Source organism: Somniosus microcephalus, unplaced genomic scaffold, assembly GCF_052327205.1.
Source record: "Somniosus microcephalus isolate GS21.2 unplaced genomic scaffold, FLI_Smic_1.0 unresolved_chr7, whole genome shotgun sequence".
In the NCBI taxonomy this organism is placed as follows: Eukaryota; Metazoa; Chordata; class Chondrichthyes; order Squaliformes; family Somniosidae; genus Somniosus; species Somniosus microcephalus.
The window spans coordinates 43,210,015-43,228,968 of NW_028225185.1; the positions used below are offsets into that span (position 1 = coordinate 43,210,015).

An 18,954-nucleotide genomic window follows, 5' to 3' on the forward strand; every position below is an offset into this window, starting at 1 on the left:
GAATGGCCTCCTGCTGTTACTAATGTAACAGGCTCGAGGGGGCTGAACGGCCTCCTCCTGTTCCTAATGTAACAGGCTCGAGGGGCTGAATGGCCTCCTCCTATGCAAAAGTCCAATCTTGTCCAGGAATGGTCATTCCATGTAACATCTCTATTTCTCTCTCTCCCCTAGGGTAAAAGTCTTCAAAGGAAGGAAGGTTTTGGGAGATTTCGACATCAAAGTGGAACAGGTGGGTTCCTTCTCTGCTCATCGAGCTCAGGAGTATCTGACATTCCATCTGCGTCCTGCGCTCCCCTCACCCGTTGGCCATCCCGCCCGATGGAGTACCCGGTGAATGGTAATCGCCTTCGGTGCGGGACGAGGGCGCTGCGGGGTAGGAGAAGGTCACTGCCGCCACTATGCCCGAGTCAGGCAGCCCTTGTTCGAGACCAAACCCATCCACTCGGTGTGTCTGTATCACAGAGTGAAGCTTCCTCTACACCAACCCGTCACGCGACCCGGGAGTGTAGAGGGAGCTTTACTCTGTATCTGACCCGTGCTGTACCTCCCCTGAGAGTGTTTGATGGGACAGTGTAGAGGGAGCTTTACTCTGTATCTAACCCGTGCTGTACCTGCCCTGGGAGTGTTTGATGGGACAGTGTAAAGAGAGCTTTACTCTGTATCTAACCCGTGCTGTACCTGCCCTGGGAGTGTTTGATGGGACAGTGTAGAGGGAGCTTTACTCTGTATCTAACCCGTGCTGTACCTGCTCTGGGAGTGTTTGATGGGGACAGTGTAGAGGGAGCTTTACTCTGTATCGAACCCGTGCTGTACCTGCCCTGGGAGTGTTTGATGGGACAGTGTAGAGGGAGCTTTACTCTGTATCTAACCCGTGCTGTACCTGCCCTGGGAGTGTTTGATGGGACAGTGCAGGGAGAGCTTTACTCTGTATCTAACCCGTACTGTACCTGCCCTGGGAGTGTTGATGGGACAGTGTAGAGGGAGCTTTACTCTGTATCTAACCCGTGCTGTACCTGCCCCGGGAGTGTTTGATGCGGACAGTGTAGAGGGAGCTTTACTCTGTATCTAACCCGTGCTGTACCTGCCCTGGGAGTGTTTGATGGGACAGTGTCGAGGGAGCTTTACTCTGTATCTAACACGTGCTGTACCTGCCCTGGGAGTGTTTGATGGGACAGTGTAGCGGGAGCTTTACTCTGTATCTAACCCGTACTGTACCTGCCCTGGGAGTGTTGATGGGACAGTGTAGAGGGAGCTTTACTCTGTATCTAACCCGTGCTGTACCTGCCCCGGGAGTGTTTGATGCGGACAGTGTAGAGGGAGCTTTACTCTGTATCTAACCCGTGCTGTACCTCCCCTGAGAGTGTTTGATGGGACAGTGTAGAGGGAGCTTTACTCTGTATCTAACCCGTGCTGTACCTCCCCTGGGAGTGTTTGATGGGACAGTGTAGAGCGAGATTTACTCTGTATCTAACCCCGTGCTTTTGAAGTGTGGTCACTGTTGTAATGTAGGAAACCCGGTAGTGAATTTGCGCACAGCAAGCTCCCACAAATAGCAATGTGATAAATGACCAGATCATCTGTTTTACTTAGTGATGTTGGTTGAGGAATAAACATTAGATTCAGGACACCAGGAAGAACTCCCCCCTGCTCTTCTCTTAGTACTGCCCCTCCGACAGTGCAGCGCTCCCTCAGTACCGCCCTTCCGCCAGTGCGGCGCTCCCTCAGTACCGCCCCTCCGACAGTGCGGCGCTCCCTCAGTACCGCCCCTCCGACAGTGCGGCGCTCCCTCAGTACCGCCCCTCCGACAGTGCGGCGCTCCCTCAGTACTGCCCCTCCGACAGTGCGGCGCTCCCTCAGTACAGCCCCTCCGACAGTGCGGCGCTCCCTCAGTACCGCCCCTCCGACAGTGCGGCGCTCCCTCAGTACCGCCCCTCCGACAGTGCGGCGCTCCCTCAGTACCGCCCCTCCGACAGTGCGGCGCTCCCTCAGTACCGCCCCTCCTACAGTGCGGTGCTCCCTCAGTACCGACCCTCCGACAGTGCGGCGCTCCTTGAGCACCGCCCCTCCGACAATGCGGTGCTCCCTCAGTACCGCCCCTCCAACAGTGCGGTGCTCCCTCAGTACCGACCCTCCGACAGTGCGGCGCTCCCTGAGCACCGCCCCTCTGACAATGCGGTGCTCTCTCAGTACTGTCCCTCCGACAGTGCAGCGCTACCTCAGTACCGCCCCTCCGACAGTGCAGCGCTACCTCAGTACCGCCCCTCCGACAATGCGGTGCTCTCTCAGTACTGTCCCTCCGACAATGCGGTGCTCCCTCAGTACCGCCCCTCCAACAGTGCGGTGCTCCCTCAGTACCGCCCCTCCGACAGTGCGGCGCTCCCTGAGCACCGTCCCTCCGACAGTGCGGTGCTCCCTCAGTACCGCCCCTCCGACAGTGCGGCGCTCCCTCAGTACTGGCACCGGGGGAGTGTTGGGCCTGGATTACGGGGCTCGAGTCTCTGGAGTGGGGGTGTTGAACCCACGACCTACTGACTCGGAGGCGCGAGCGAGGCCCGCTGAGCCACAGCTGACGCCAATCAAGTCTTAATTCCCGGTTGTGATTGGCTAACACAGCACAAATGTCCCCTACATTGCAACAGTGACCACACTTCAAACGTACTTCATTGGCTGTGAAGCTCTTTGGGATGTTCTGAGGTTGGCAAAGGCCCTGGAGAAATGCGAGACTTTTCCAGCACTGGGGATGTGTCTCTGTTGCACTGACGCTGCGTGCCCTTCAGCCCACCAGGGGGAGATGTGCGCCACAAGCTGACCATTGACTGTCCGATAAGATAGCGAAAGCCTTTAAATGCTTAAACTGAATGGTTCAACTATTAAATAGCGCCGATTGTAAAGGGATAATATATTCCCTATTCTCTCATCCGCTCCCCATAATCCCACTGCCCCGCTCTCCCCCATAGCCCTGTATCAATCCACAAACTAATCCCACTGCCCCGCTCTCTCCCCATTGCCCTGTATCAATCCCCAAACTAATCCCGCTGCCCCGCTCTCTCCCCATAGCCCTGTATCAATCCCCAAACTAATCCCACTGCCCCGCTCTCTCCCCATAGCCCTGTATCAATCCCCAAACTAATCCCGCTGCCCCGCTCTCTCCCCATAGCCCTGTATCAATCCCCAAACTAATCCCGCTGCCCCGCTCTCTCCCCATAGCCCTGTATCAATCCCCAAACTAATCCCGCTGCCCCGCTCTCTCCCCATAGCCCTGTATCAATCCCCAAACTAATCCCACTGCCCCGCTCTCTCCCCATAGCCCTGTATCAATCCCAAACTAATCCCACTGCCCCGCTCTCTCCCCATAGCCCTGTATCAATCCCAAACTAATCCCACTGTCCCGCTCTCTCCCCATAGCCCTGTATCAATCCCCAAAGTAATCCCACTGCCCCACTCTCTCCCCATAGCCCTGTATCAATCCCAAACTAATCCCACTGCCCCGCTCTCTCCCCATAGCCCTGTATCAATCCCAAACTAATCCCACTGCCCCGCTCTCTCCCCATAGCCCTGTATCAATCCCCAAAGTAATCCCACTGCCCCACTCTCTCCCCATAGCCCTGTATCAATCCCCAAACTAATCCCACTGCCCTGCTCTCTCCCCATAGCCCTGTATCAATCCCCAAACTAACCCCACTGCCCCGCTCTCTCCCCATAGCCCTGTATCAATCCCCAAACTAATGCACTGCCCCGCTCTCCCCATAGCCCTGTATCAATCCCCAAACTAATCCCACTGCCCTGCTCTCTCCCCATAGCCCTGTATCAATCCCCAAACTAATCCCACTGCCCCGCTCTCCCCATAGCCCTGTATCAATCCCCAAACTAATCCCACTGCCCCGCTCTCTCCCATAGCCCTGTATCAATCCCCAAACTAATGCCACTGCCCCGCTCTCTCCCCATAGCCGTATCAATCCCAAACTAATCCCACTGCCCCGCTCTCTCCCCATAGCCCTGTATCAATCCCCAAACTAATCCCACTGCCCCGCTCTCCCCCATAGCCCTGTATCAATCCCCAAACTAATCCCACTGCCTCGCTCTCTCCCCATAGCCCTGTATCAATCCCCAAAACTAATCCCACTGCCCCGCTCTCTCCCCATAGCCCTGTATCAATCCCCCAAACTAATCCCACTGCCTCGCTCTCTCCCCATAGCCCTGTATCAATCCCCAAACTAATCCCACTGCCTCGCTCTCTCCCCATAGCCCTGTATCAATCCCCAAACTAATCTCACTGCCCCGCTCTCTCCCCATAGCCCTGTATCAATCCCCAAACTAATCCCACTGCCCCGCTCTCTCCCCATAGCCCTGTATCAATCCCAAACTAATCCCACTGCCCCGCTCTCTCTCCATAGCCCTGTATCAATCCCACTGCCCCGCTCTCTCCCCATAGCCCTGTATCAATCCCCAAAGTAATCCCACTGCCCCGCTCTCTCCCCATAGCGCTGTATCAACCCCCAAACTAATCCCACTGCCCTGCTCTCTCCCCATAGCCCTGTATCAATCCCCAAACTAATCCCACTGCCCCGCTCTCTCCCCATAGCCCTGTATCAATCCCCAAACTAATCCCACTGCCCTGCTCTCTCCCCATAGCCCTGTATCAATCCCCAAACTAACCCCACTGCCCCGCTCTCTCCCCATAGCCCTGTATCAATCCCCAAACTAATGCCACTGCCCCGCTCTCCCCATAGCCCTGTATCAATCCCAAACTAATCCCACTGTCCCCGCTCTCTCCCCATAGCCCTGTATCAATCCCCAAACTAATCCCACTGCCCCGCTTTCTCCCTATAGCCCTGTATCAATCCCCAAACTAATGCCACTGCCCCGCTCTCTCCCATAGCCGTATCAATCCCAAACTAATCCCACTGCCCTGCTCTCTCCCCATAGCCCTGTATCAATCCCCAAACTAATCCCACTGCCCCGCTCTCCCCCCATAGCCCTGTATCAATCCCCAAACTAATCCCACTGCCCCGCTCTCTCCCCATAGCCCTGTATCAATCCCCAAACTAATCCCACTGCCCAGCTCTCTCCCCATAGCCCTGTATCAATCCCCAAACTAATCTCACTGCCCCGCTCTCTCCCCATAGCCCTGTATCAATCCCCAAACTAATCCCACAGCCCCACTCTCTCCCCATAGCCCTGTACCAATCCCCAAACTAATCCCACTGCCCCGCTCTCTCCCCATAGCCTAGTATCAATCCCCAAACTAATCCCACTGCCCCGCTCTCTCCCCATAGCCCTGTATCAATCCCCAAACTAATCCCACTGCCCAGCTCTCTCCCCATAGCCCTGTATCAATCCCCAAACTAATCTCACTGCCCCGCTCTCTCCCCATAGCCCTGTATCAATCCCCAAACTAATCCCACTGCCCCACTCTCTCCCCATAGCCCTGTATCAATCCCCAAACTAATCTCACTGCCCCGCTCTCTCCCCATAGCCCTGTATCAATCCCCAAACTAATCCCACTGCCCCGCTCTCTCCCCATAGCCCTGTATCAATCCCCAAACTAATCCCACTGCCCAGCTCTCTCCCCATAGCCCTGTATCAATCCCCAAACTAATCTCACTGCCCCGCTCTCTCCCCATAGCCCTGTATCAATCCCCAAACTAATCCCACTGCCCCACTCTCTCCCCATAGCCCTGTATCAATCCCCAAACTAATCCCACTGCCCCGCTCTCTCCCCATAGCCCTGTATCAATCCCCAAACTAATCCCACTGCCCTGCTCTCTCCCCATAGCCCTGCATCAAGACAGGTCACAGCTGGACTCTGAACAGGTATAGTTCCAATTGTGAGCCCGTGCCATGGTTTTCGACTGGCCATTCTTCCATGGGCAGCATCGCGACAGGACCCCCTTCCCGCCCTCACCGCCTCCGGACCTGTGCGGCTTTCCGGGAGGGTGAGGGGTGGGGAGTGGTTGGGGGGAGGACTGCCAAGCTTTAGGCCAACTTAACCACAGCGATCAGAAGCCGAAACCCTGGCTCACCTTACCCTCCTCGCCTACGCTGCCCTCCAGGGAGTGTCGAGGCCGATTGCACCACCGCCCCCCGCACCCCCCGTACTGACGGCCACAGCTCTGGTCAGCCAACCCGGAGTAGGCCGCGAATGGAGCCTGAGACTTTCCTGATCTGCGTGGCCCAGCGCCACACCCTGCGTCTGCAGTCACGAGCTAAGACACCGTGGGGAAGGGCTGGCCCACCCAGACTTCGCTCACATTTAGTTTTACTGATTCCTGAGGATGACACCTTCCTCCACGGCTGATGACGGCCTTCTTGGATGGCCTCAGGCTGGCCCCCAAGCGGATGAGGCGTCACAGGGAGTGAGGGCCTCGGGTTATATTTACATACACACCCCCACCGCTGTGCACTAAAGAAACAACTCACAAAGTATTGCAGCACAGAAACAGGCCATTCGGTCCCTCTGCTCCGAGCCGGTGTTCCTGCTGCACACGAGCCTCCTCCCGCCCCTCTTCATCTCCCCCCATCACCATATCCTTCTATTCCTTTCTCCCTCATGTGTTTATCTAGCTTCCCTTAAATACATCGACGCTATTCGCCTCGACCACTCCCTGTGGGAGCGAGTTCCACATTCTCACCACTCTCTGGGGAAAGAAGTTTCTCCTGAATTCCCCATTGGATTTATTAGTGACTCTCTTATATTGATGGCCCCTAGTTCTGGTCTCCCCCACAAGTGGAGACATCTTCTCTACGTCTACCCCATCGAAACCCCTTCATAATCTTAAAGACCTCTATCAGGTCACCCCTCAGCTTTCTCTTTTCTAGAGCTAAGAGTCCCAGCCTGTTCAATCTTTCCTGATCATTAGAACCTCTTAGTTCTGGTATAATTCCAACTTGTATTTCTACAGCGTGTTTCATGATCTCAGGGTGTACCAAAGCGCTGTACAGCTAGTGCGTCGCTCCCTCAGTACTGCCCCTCCGACAGTGCGGCGCTCCCTCAGTACCGCCCCTCCGACAGTGCGGCGATCCCTCAGTACCGCCCCTCCGACAGTGCGGCGCTCCCTCATTACCGCGCCTCCGACAGTGCGGCGTTCCCTCATTACCGCGCCTCCGACAGTGCGGCATTCCCTCAGTACCGCCCCTCCGACAGTGCGGCGCTCCCTCAGTACCGCCCCTCCGACAGTGCGTCGCTCCCTCAGTACCGCCCCTCCGACAGTGCGTCGCTCCCTCAGTACCGCCCCTCCGACAGTGCGGCGCTCCCTCAGTACCGCCCCTCCGACAGTGCGGCGCTCCCTCAGTACCGCCCCTCCGACAGTGCGGCGCTACATCAGTACCGCCCCTCCGACAGTGCGGCGCTCCCTCAGTACCGCCCCTCCGACAGTGCGGCGATCCCTCAGTACCGCCCCTCCGACAGTGCGGCGCTCCCTCATTACCGCGCCTCCGACAGTGCGGCGTTCCCTCAGTACCGCCCCTCCGACAGTGCGGCGCTCTCTCAGTACCGCGCCTCCGACAGTGCGGCATTCCCTCAGTACCGCCCCTCCGACAGTGCGGCGCTAACTCAGTACCGCCCCTCCGACAGTGCGTCGCTCCCTCAGTACCGCCCCTCCGACAGTGCGTCGCTCCCTCAGTACCGCCCCTCCGACAGTGCGGCGCTCCCTCAGTACCGCCCCTCCGACAGTGCGGCGCTCCCTCAGTACCGCCCCTCCGACAGTGCGGCGCTACATCAGTACCGCCCCTCCGACAGTGCGGCGCTCCCTCAGTACCGCCCCTCCAACAGTGTGGCGCTCCCTCAGTACTGCCCCTCCGACAGTGCAGCGCTCCCTCAGTATTGCCCCTCCGAGTGCGCGGCGCTCCCTCAGTACCGCCCCTCCGACAGTGCGGCGCTCCCTCAGTACTGCCCCTCCGACAGTGCGGTGCTCCCTCAGTACTGCCCCTCCGACAGTGCGGTGCTCCCTCAGTACCGCCCCTCTGAGAGTGCGGCGCTCCCTCAGTACCGCCCCTCCGACAGTGCGGCGCTCCCTCAGTACCGCCCCTCCGACAGTGCGGCGCTCCCTCAGTACCGCCCCTCCGACAGTGCGTCGCTCCCTCAGCACCGCCCCTCCGACAGTGCGGCGCTCCCTCAGTACCGCCCCTCCGACAGTGCGGCGCTCCCTCAGTACCGCCCCTCCGACAGTGCGTCGCTCCCTCAGTACCGCCCCTCCGACAGTGCGTCGCTCCCTCAGTACCGCCCCTCCGACAATGCGTCGCTCCCGCAGTACCGCCCCTCCGACAGTGCGGCGCTCCCTCAGTACCGCCACTCCGACAGTGCGGCGCTCCCTCAGTACTGCCCTCCGACAGTGCGGCGCTCCCTCAGTACCGCCCCTCCGACAGTGCGGCGCTCCCTCAGTACCGCCCCTCTGACAGTGCGGCGCTCCCTCAGTACTGCCCTCCGACAGTGCGGCGCTCCCTCAGTACCGCCCCTCCGACAGTGCGGCGCTCCCTCAGTACCGCCCCTCCGACAGTGCGGCGCTCCCTCAGTACCACCCCTCCGACAGTGCGGCGCTCCCTCAGTACCGCCCCTCCGACAGTGCGGCGCTCCCTCAGTACTGCCCTCCGACAGTGCGGCGCTCCCTCAGTACCGCCCCTCCGACAGTGCGGCGCTCCCTCAGTACCGCCCCTCCGACAGTGCGGCGCTCCCTCAGTACTGCCCTCCGACAGTGCGGCGCTCCCTCAGTACCCGCCCCTCCGACAGTGCGGCGCTCCCTCAGTACCGCCCCTCCGACAGTGCGGCGCTCCCTCAGTACCACCCCTCCAACAGTGCGGCGCTCCCTCAGTACCGCCCCTCCGACAGTGCGGCGCTCCCTCAGTACCGCCCCTCCGACAGTGCGGCGCTCCCTCAGTACCGCCCCTCCGACAGTGCGGCGCTCCTGCAGTACCGCCCCTCCGATAGTGCGGCGCTCCCTCAGTACCGCCCCTCCGACAGTGCGGCGCTCCCTCATTACCGCGCCTCCGACAGTGCGGCGTTCCCTCATTACCGCGCCTCCGACAGTGCGGCATTCCCTCAGTACCGCCCCTCCGACAGTGCGGCGCTCCCTCAGTACCGCCCCTCCGACAGTGCGTCGCTCCCTCAGTACCGCCCCTCCGACAGTGCGTCGCTCCCTCAGTACCGCCCCTCCGACAGTGCGGCGCTCCCTCAGTACCGCCCCTCCGACAGTGCGGCGCTCCCTCAGTACCGCCCCTCCGACAGTGCGGCGCTACATCAGTACCGCCCCTCCGACAGTGCGGCGCTCCCTCAGTACCGCCCCTCCGACAGTGCGGCGATCCCTCAGTACCGCCCCTCCGACAGTGCGGCGCTCCCTCATTACCGCGCCTCCGACAGTGCGGCGTTCCCTCAGTACCGCCCCTCCGACAGTGCGGCGCTCTCTCAGTACCGCGCCTCCGACAGTGCGGCATTCCCTCAGTACCGCCCCTCCGACAGTGCGGCGCTAACTCAGTACCGCCCCTCCGACAGTGCGTCGCTCCCTCAGTACCGCCCCTCCGACAGTGCGTCGCTCCCTCAGTACCGCCCCTCCGACAGTGCGGCGCTCCCTCAGTACCGCCCCTCCGACAGTGCGGCGCTCCCTCAGTACCGCCCCTCCGACAGTGCGGCGCTACATCAGTACCGCCCCTCCGACAGTGCGGCGCTCCCTCAGTACCGCCCCTCCAACAGTGTGGCGCTCCCTCAGTACTGCCCCTCCGACAGTGCAGCGCTCCCTCAGTATTGCCCCTCCGAGTGCGCGGCGCTCCCTCAGTACCGCCCCTCCGACAGTGCGGCGCTCCCTCAGTACTGCCCCTCCGACAGTGCGGTGCTCCCTCAGTACTGCCCCTCCGACAGTGCGGTGCTCCCTCAGTACCGCCCCTCTGACAGTGCGGCGCTCCCTCAGTACCGCCCCTCCGACAGTGCGGCGCTCCCTCAGTACCGCCCCTCCGACAGTGCGGCGCTCCCTCAGTACCGCCCCTCCGACAGTGCGTCGCTCCCTCAGCACCGCCCCTCCGACAGTGCGGCGCTCCCTCAGTACCGCCCCTCCGACAGTGCGGCGCTCCCTCAGTACCGCCCCTCCGACAGTGCGTCGCTCCCTCAGTACCGCCCCTCCGACAGTGCGTCGCTCCCTCAGTACCGCCCCTCCGACAATGCGTCGCTCCCGCAGTACCGCCCCTCCGACAGTGCGGCGCTCCCTCAGTACCGCCACTCCGACAGTGCGGCGCTCCCTCAGTACTGCCCTCCGACAGTGCGGCGCTCCCTCAGTACCGCCCCTCCGACAGTGCGGCGCTCCCTCAGTACCGCCCCTCTGACAGTGCGGCGCTCCCTCAGTACTGCCCTCCGACAGTGCGGCGCTCCCTCAGTACCGCCCCTCCGACAGTGCGGCGCTCCCTCAGTACCGCCCCTCCGACAGTGCGGCGCTCCCTCAGTACCACCCCTCCGACAGTGCGGCGCTCCCTCAGTACCGCCCCTCCGACAGTGCGGCGCTCCCTCAGTACTGCCCTCCGACAGTGCGGCGCTCCCTCAGTACCGCCCCTCCGACAGTGCGGCGCTCCCTCAGTACCGCCCCTCCGACAGTGCGGCGCTCCCTCAGTACTGCCCTCCGACAGTGCGGCGCTCCCTCAGTACCGCCCCTCCGACAGTGCGGCGCTCCCTCAGTACCGCCCCTCCGACAGTGCGGCGCTCCCTCAGTACCACCCCTCCAACAGTGCGGCGCTCCCTCAGTACCGCCCCTCCGACAGTGCGGCGCTCCCTCAGTACCGCCCCTCCGACAGTGCGGCGCTCCCTCAGTACCGCCCCTCCGACAGTGCGGCGCTCCTGCAGTACCGCCCCTCCGATAGTGCGGCGCTCCCTCAGTACCGCCCCTCCGACAGTGCGGCGCTCCCTCAGTACTGCCCCTCCGACAGTGCGGCGCTCCCTCAGTACTGCCCCTCCGACAGTGCGGCGCTCCCTCAGTACTGCCCCTCCGACAGTGCGGCGCTCCCTCAGTACTGCCCCTCCGACAGTGCGGCGCTCCCTCAGTACCGCCCCTCCGACAGTGCGGCGCTCTTTCAGTACCGCCCCTCCGACAGTGCGTCGCTCCCTCAGTACCGCCCCTCCGACAGTGCGGCGCTCCCTCAGTACCGCCCCTCCGACAGTGTGGCGCTCCCTCAGTACTGCCACTCCGACAGTGCGGCGCTCCCTCAGCACCGCCCCTCCGACAGTGCGGCGCTCCCTCAGTACCGCCCCCTCCGACAGTGCGGCGCGCCCTCAGTACCGCCCCTCCGACAGTGCGGCGCTCCCTCAGTACTGCCCCTCCGACAGTGCGGCGCTCCCTCAGTACTGCCCCTCCGACAGTGCGGCGCTCCCTCAGTACTGCCCCTCCGACAGTGCGGCGCTCCCTCAGTACTGCCCCTCCGACAGTGCGGCGCTCCCTCAGTACCGCCCCTCCGACAGTGCGGCGCTCTTTCAGTACCCGCCCCTCCGACAGTGCGGCGCTCCCTCAGTACCGCCTCTCCGACAGTGCGTCGCTCCCTCAGTACCGCCCCTCCGACAGTGCGGCGCTCCCTCAGTACCGCCCCTCCGACAGTGCGGCGCTCCCTCAGTACCGCCCCTCCGACAGTGCGGCGCTCCCTCAGTACCGCCCCTCCGACAGTGCGGCGCTCCCTCAATACCGCCCCTCCGACAGTGCGGCGCTCCCTCAGTACCGCCCGTCCGACAGTGCGGCGCTCCCTCAGTACCACCCCTGCGACAGTGCGGCGCTCCCTCAGTACCGCCCCTCCGACAGTGCGGCGCTCCCTCAGTACCGCCCCTCCGACAGTGCGGCGCTCCCTCAGTACCGCCCCTCCGACAGTGCGGCGCTCCCTCAGTACCGCCCCTCCGACAGTGCGGCGCTCCCTCAGTACCGCCCCTCCGACAGTGCGGCGCTCCCTCAGTACCGCCCCTCCGACAGTGCGGTGCTCCCTCAGTGCAGCACCTCCGACAGTGCGGCGCTCCCTCAGTACCGCCCCTCCGACAGTGCGGCACTCCCTCAGTACCCTTTGAACCTCCCTTAACTGAAGCCAACAGAAAGATAATAACTTCAAATCGCAGATGGCAGGTTTGATTAAAACAGAATTAAATTAGTTAGTATAAGCAAAAAACTATTTAGCAGTTTCCAATCATTAATGCAATTAAGCCCTTTTGAAATCATTGGAAAAGCTTGCAGTTCTCTTAAGTGTCCTGGTATTTAATAAATGTCTAATCATCTAAAGAAAAACCATGAAAAATTTCACTGCTGTTCGAAACTCATCCCATTGCTCAATTTTAGGTCATTCCCAGTACAACACTTTCTCATTCTCCTCGACAGATATTTCGCTCATCAAAAAGAAGGATTTTCGTGCAAATAGAACACGCTCCCCAGGCAGTTACAGCACGGGTTAGATACAGAGTAAAGCTCCCTCTACACTGTCCCATCAAACACTCCCAGGGCAGGTACAGCACGGGTTAGATACAGAGTAAAGCTCCCTCTACACTGTCCCATCAAACACTCCCAGAGCAGGTGCAGCATGTGTCAGATACAGAGTAAAGCTCCCTCTACACTGTCCCCATCAAACACTCCCAGGGCAGGTACAGCACGTGTTAGATACAGAGTAAAGCTCCCTCTACACTGTCCCATCAAACACTCCCAGGGCAGGTACTGCATGTGCCAGGTACAGAGTAAAGCTCCCTCTACACTGTCCCCATCAAACACTCCCAGGGCAGGTACAGCACGGGGTTAGATAAAGAGTAAAGCTCCCTCTACACTGTCCCATCAAACACTCCCAGGGCAGGTACAGCACGGGTTAGAGTCTGGCTTGCTTCGTACTGCGGTCCGGACCCACTGTGAGCTTGATAGAGGGCAGGAGCCTGACTGCGTTGGAGGAGCTGTGCTGATCACAGGAGGATCTTGAGATGTAGTTAGAGGGTGGGTCAGAGCTGAAAGCTCCGGTGTCTTGATTCCCCTGGACCTGGGATGGTGCGGCTATTTCATTCGAGTTTGAATTCAAAGTTAAATATGTCCATGCGACCGTTACCATGTGACCGTTACCGTGTGACCGTTACCGTGTGACCGTTGCCATGTGACCATTACCGTGTGACCGTTACCGTGTGACCGTTACCGTGTGACCGTTACCGTTTGCCTGTTACCATGTGACCGTTACTGTGTGACTGTTACCGCGCGACCGTTAGCGTGTGACCATTACCGTGTGACCGTTACCGTGTAACAGTGACCCCATGTGACGGTTACCCTGTGACCCCGGGTCTGTGTGACCCAGTGTCTCCTTCTGACCCACGTGACCCTGTGTGGCCCCGTGTGACCTCGTGTTACCCCGTGTTACCTCGTGTGACCCTGTGTGACCCTGTGTGACCCTGTGTGACAAGTTGTGACCCCCGTGTGACCCCACGTGACCCCACGTGACCCCACGTGACCCTGTGTGTCCCCACGTGACCCTGTGTGACCCCATGTGAACCTGTCACCCACGTTTTATTTACCGGGTCTGTATAGCAACAGCACAGATTGTGACCAATCTTTCTAATCCGTCTCCCTCTTTCCTTTTTTTCATCCTCTCTCTTTCTTGCTCTCCCTTTCACCATCACTCCCTCTCGTTTATCTTTTTCTCTCTGTTTCTTTCTCCTTTGCCCACTTGTTCTCACTTTTCCTCTTTCATTTTACCCATCTCTTTTTTTACTTCGATTCTCTTTCTCTGCCTAACTCCTTCCCTCCCTCCCTCACGTCCCCACTCCCTCCCTCCATCCTCTCCCTCCCTCTCCCCTCCCTCCTTCACTTCCTCCCCTCCCTCACTCCCTACATCCCTCCCTCTCTCCCTCCCTCCCGCACTCCCTCCCTCCATTCTCACCCTCCCTCTCCCCTCCCTCCCTCACTTCCTCCCTCCCTCCCCTCCTCACTCCCTCCCTCCATCCCTCCCTTCCTCCCTCATTCACTCCTTCCCTCCCTCCCCCACTCACTCCCCAACTCCCTCCCTCCATCCTCTCCCTCCCTCCCTTTCTCCCCTCCCCTCACTCCCTCCTTCCCTCCCTCCCTGCCTCATTCACCTTACTCCCTCCCTCCCTCACTCCCTCACTCACCTCACTCCCTCCCTCCCTCACCTCACTCCCACCTTCCTCCCGCCTTGTGTATTGTATTCCCACAGGCGGAGTTCTCCGAGCTCAATCTCATCTCTCACGCCACTGGTACTTTCAGCGTTGACATGGAGGTGTATCGCAACGGCGTAAAGGTCGCTAGGTGAGACTGAGAAAGAAATAAGACCAACATGTATCGTACCTGACTCAATTTCAGTAAGAGTAATCGAATTGCCTTACCCATAATCTAATCGAGGGGTTTGGGGGGTTTATATATAGAATAACGGATACCCGGGAGTGAGTTACAGGCTGGAATCTAATCGAGGGTTCAGGGGGGGTTATATATAGAATAACAGATACTCGGGAGTGAGTTACAGGCTGGAATCTAATCGAGGAGTTCAGGGGGTTTATATATAAAATGACAGATACCCGGGAGTGAGTTACAGGCTGGAATCTAATCGAGGGGTTCGGGGGGTTTATATAAAGAATAACAGATACCCAGGAGTGAGTTACAGGCTGGAAACTAATCGAGGGGTTCGGGGGTTTATATATAGAATAACAGATACCCGGGAGTGAGTTACAGGCTGGAGTCTAATCGAGGGTTCGGGGGGTTTATATATAGAATAACAGATACCCGGGAGTGAGTTACAGGCTGGAATCCAATCGAGGGGTTCGTGGGGTTTATATATAAAATAACAGATACCCGGGAGTGAGTTACAGGCTGGAATCTAATCGAGGGGTTCGGGGGGGTTTATATATAGAATAACAGATACCCGGGAGTGAGTTACAGGCTGGAATCTAATCGAGGGGTTCGGGGGGTTTATATATAGAATAACAGATACCCGGGAGTGAGTTACAGGCTGGAATGTAATCGAGGGGTTCGGGGGGGTTTATATATAGAATAACGGATAGCGTGGAGTGAGTTACAGGCTGGAATCTAATCGAGGGGTTCGGGGGGGTTTATATATAGAATAACAGATACCCGGGAGTGAGTTACAGGCTGGAATCTAATTGAGGGGTTCGTGGGGTTTATATATAGAATAACAGATACCCGGGAGTGAGTTACAGGCTGGAATCTAATCGGGGGGTTCGGTGGGGTTTATATATAGAATAACAGATACCCGGGAGTGAGTTACAGGCTGGAATCTAATCGATGGGTTCAGGGGGATTATATATAGAATAACAGATACCCGGGAGTGAGTTACAGGCTGGAATCTAATCGGGGGGTTCGGGGGGGTTTATATATAGAATAACAGATACGCGGGAGTGAGTTACAGGCTGGAATCTAATCGAGGGTTTCGGGGGGGTTTATATATAGAATAACGGATACCCGGGAGTGAGATACAGGCTGGAATCGAATCGAGGGGTTCGGGGGGGGTTATATATAGAATAACGGATAGCGGGGAGTGAGTTACAGGCTGGAATCTAATCGAGGGGTTCGGGGGGGTTTATATTTGGAATAACAGATACCCGGGAGTGAGTTGCAGGCTGGAATCTAATCGAGGGGTTCGTGGGGTTTATATATAGAATAACAGATACCCGGGAGTGAGTTACATGCTGGAATCTAATCGGGGGGTTCGGGGGGGTTTAGATATAGAATAACAGATACCCGGGAGTGAGTTACAGGCTGGAATCTAATCGAGGGGTTCGGGGGGTTTATATATAGAATAACAGATACCCGGGAGTGAGTTACAGGCTGGAATCTAATCGAGGGGTTCAGGGGGTTTATATATAGAATAACGGATACCCGGGAGTGAGATACAGGCTGGAATCTAATCGAGGGGTTCGGGGGGGTTTATATATAGAATAACGGATACCGGGGTGTGAGTTACAGGCTGGAATCTATTCGAGGGGTTCTGGGGGATTAAATATAGAATAACAGATGCCCGGGAGTGAGTTACAGGCGGGAATCTAATCGAGGGGTTCGGGGGGTTTATATATAGAATAACGGATACCCGGGAGTGAGTTACAGGCTGGAATCTAATCGAGGAGTTCAGGGGGTTTATATATAGAATAACAGATACCCGGGAGTGAGTTACAGGCTGGAATCTATTCGAGGGGTTCAGGGGGTTTATATATAGAATAAAAGATACCCGGGAGTGAGTTACAGGCTGGAATCTAATCATGGGGTTCGGGGGTTTATTTATAGAATAACAGATACCCGGGAGTGAGTTACCGGCTGGAATCTAATCGAGGGATTTGTGGGGGTTTATATATAGAATAACAGATACCCGGGAGTGAGTTACAGACTGGAATATAATCGAGGGGTTCGGGGGGTTTATATATAGAATAACAGATACCCGGGAGTGAGTTACAGGCTGGAATCTAATCGAGGGGTTCGGGGGGTTTATATATAGAATAACGGATACCCGGGAGTGAGTTACAGGCTGGAATCTAATCGAGGGGTTCGGGGGGTTTATATATAGAATAACAGATACTCGGGAGTGAGTTACAGGATGGAATCTAATCGAGGGGTTCGGGGGGGTTATATATAGAATAACAGATACCCGGGAGTGAGTTACAGGCTGGAATCTAATCGAGGGGTTCGTGGGGGTTATATATAGAATAACAGATACCCGGGAGTGAGTTGCAGGCTGGAATCTAATCGAGGGGTTCAGGGGGTTTATATATAGAATAACAGATACCCGGGAGTGAGTTACAGGCTGGAATCTAATCGAGGGGTTCAGGGGGTTGTATATAGAATAACAGATACCCGGGAGTGAGTTACAGGCTGGAATCTAATCGAGGGGTTCAGGGGGTTTATATATAGAATAACGGATACCCGGGAGTGAGAGACAGGCTGGAATCTAATCGAGGGGTTCAGGGGGTTTATATATAGAATAACGGATACCCGGGAGTGAGATACAGGCTGGAATCTAATCGAGGGGTTCGGGGGGGTTTATATATAGAACAACGGATACCGGGGAGTGAGCTACAGGCTGGAATCTAATCGAGGGGTTCTGGGGGATTAAATATAGAATAACAGATACCCGGGAGTGAGTTACAGGCAGGAATCTAATCGAGGAGTTCAGGGGGTTTATATATAGAATAACAGATACCCGGGAGTGAGTTACAGGCTGGAATCTAATCGAGGAGTTCTGGGGGTTTATATATAGAATAACAGATACCCGGGAGTGAGTTACAGGCTGGAATCTAATCGGGGGTTTCGGGGGGTTTATATATAGAATAACAGATACCCGTGAGTGAGTAACAGGCAGGAATCTGATCGAGGGGTTCAGGGGGTTTATATATAGAATAACGGATACCCGGGAGTGAGTTACAGGCTGGAATCTAATCGAGGGGTTCAGGGGGTTTGTATATAGAATAACAGATACCCGGGAGTGAATTACAGGCTTGAATCTAATCGAGGGGTTCGGGGGGTTTATATATAGAATAACGGATACCTGGGAGTGAGTTACAGGCTGGAATCTAATCGAGGGGTTCGAGGGGTTTATATATAGAATAACAGATACCCGGGAGTGAGTTACAGGCTGGAATCTAATCGAGGAGTTATGGGGGTTTATATATAGAATAACAGATACCCGGGAGTGAGTTACAGGCTGGAATCTAATCGGGGGTTTCGGGGGGTTAAAATATAGAATAACAGATACCCGGGAGTGAGTTACAGGCAGAAATCTAATCGAGGAGTTCAGGGGGTTTATATCTAGAATAACAGATACCCGGGAGTGAGTTACAGGCTGGAATCTAATCGAGGGGTTCAGGGGGTTTATATATAGAATAACAGATACCCGGAGTGAGTTACAGGCTGGATTCTAATCGAGGGGTTCAGGGGGTTTATATACAGAATAACAGATACCCGGGAGTGAGATACAGGCTGGAATCTAATTGTGGGGTTCGGGGGTTTATTTATAGAATAACAGATACCCGGGAGTGAGTTACAGGCTGGAATCTAATCGAGGGGTTTGGGGGGGTTTATATATAGAATAACGGATACCCGGGAGTGAGTTACAGGCTGGAATCTAATCGAGGGGTTCGGGGGGTTTATATGTAGAATAACAGATACCCGGGAGTGAGTTACAGGCTGGAATCTAATCGAGGGGTTCGGGGGGTTTATATATAGGATAACAGATACTCGGGAGTGAGTTACAGGATGGAATCTAATCGAGGGGTTCGGGGGGGTTATATGTAGAATAACAGATACCCGGGAGTGAGTTACAGGCTGGAATCTAATCGAGGGGTTCGTGGGATTTATATATAGAATAACAGATACCCGGGAGTGAGTTACAGGCTGGAATCTAATCGAGGGGTTCGGGGGGGTTTATATATAGAATAACAGATACCCGGGAGTGAGTTACAGGCTGGAATCTAATCGAGGGGTTCGTGGGGTTTATATATAGAATAACGGATACCCGGGAGTGAGTTACAGGCTGGAATCTAATCGAGGGGTTCAGGGGGTTTATATGTAGAATAACGGATACCCGGGAGTGAGATACAGGCTGGAATCTAATCGAGGGGTTCGGGGGGGTTTATATGTAGAATAACGGATACCCGGGAGTGAGTTACAGGCTGGAATCTGATCGGGGGGTTTATATATAGAATAACAGATACCCGGGAGTGAGTTACAGGCGGGAATCTAATCGAGGGGTTCGGGGGGTTTATATATAGAATAACGGATACCCGGGAGTGAGTTACAGGCTGGAATCTAATCGCGGGGTTCGGGGGGTTTATATATAGAATAACAGATACCCGGGAGTGAGTTACAGGCTGGAATCTAATCGAGGAGTTCAGGGGGTTTATATATAGAATAACAGATACCCGGGAGTGAGTTACAGGCTGGAATCTAATCGGGGGGTTTGGGGGGTTTATATATAGAATAACAGATACCCGGGAGTGAGTTACAGGCTGGAATCTAATCGAGGAGT

At 56.8% G+C, this 18,954-nt stretch overlaps 1 protein-coding gene across 1 annotated transcript in view; it reads left to right on the forward strand.

Moving 5' to 3' along the window:
* LOC147086851 (synapsin-2-like) overlaps positions 1-18,954 on the forward strand; it is a 326,247-nt gene that overhangs the window by 278,295 nt on the left and 28,998 nt on the right. The window contains exons 2-3 of the mRNA XM_085978339.1: positions 172-229; positions 14,143-14,234. Coding sequence (XP_085834465.1) covers positions 172-229; positions 14,143-14,234 — 150 coding nt within the window. The remainder of the gene's footprint in view (positions 1-171; positions 230-14,142; positions 14,235-18,954) is intronic.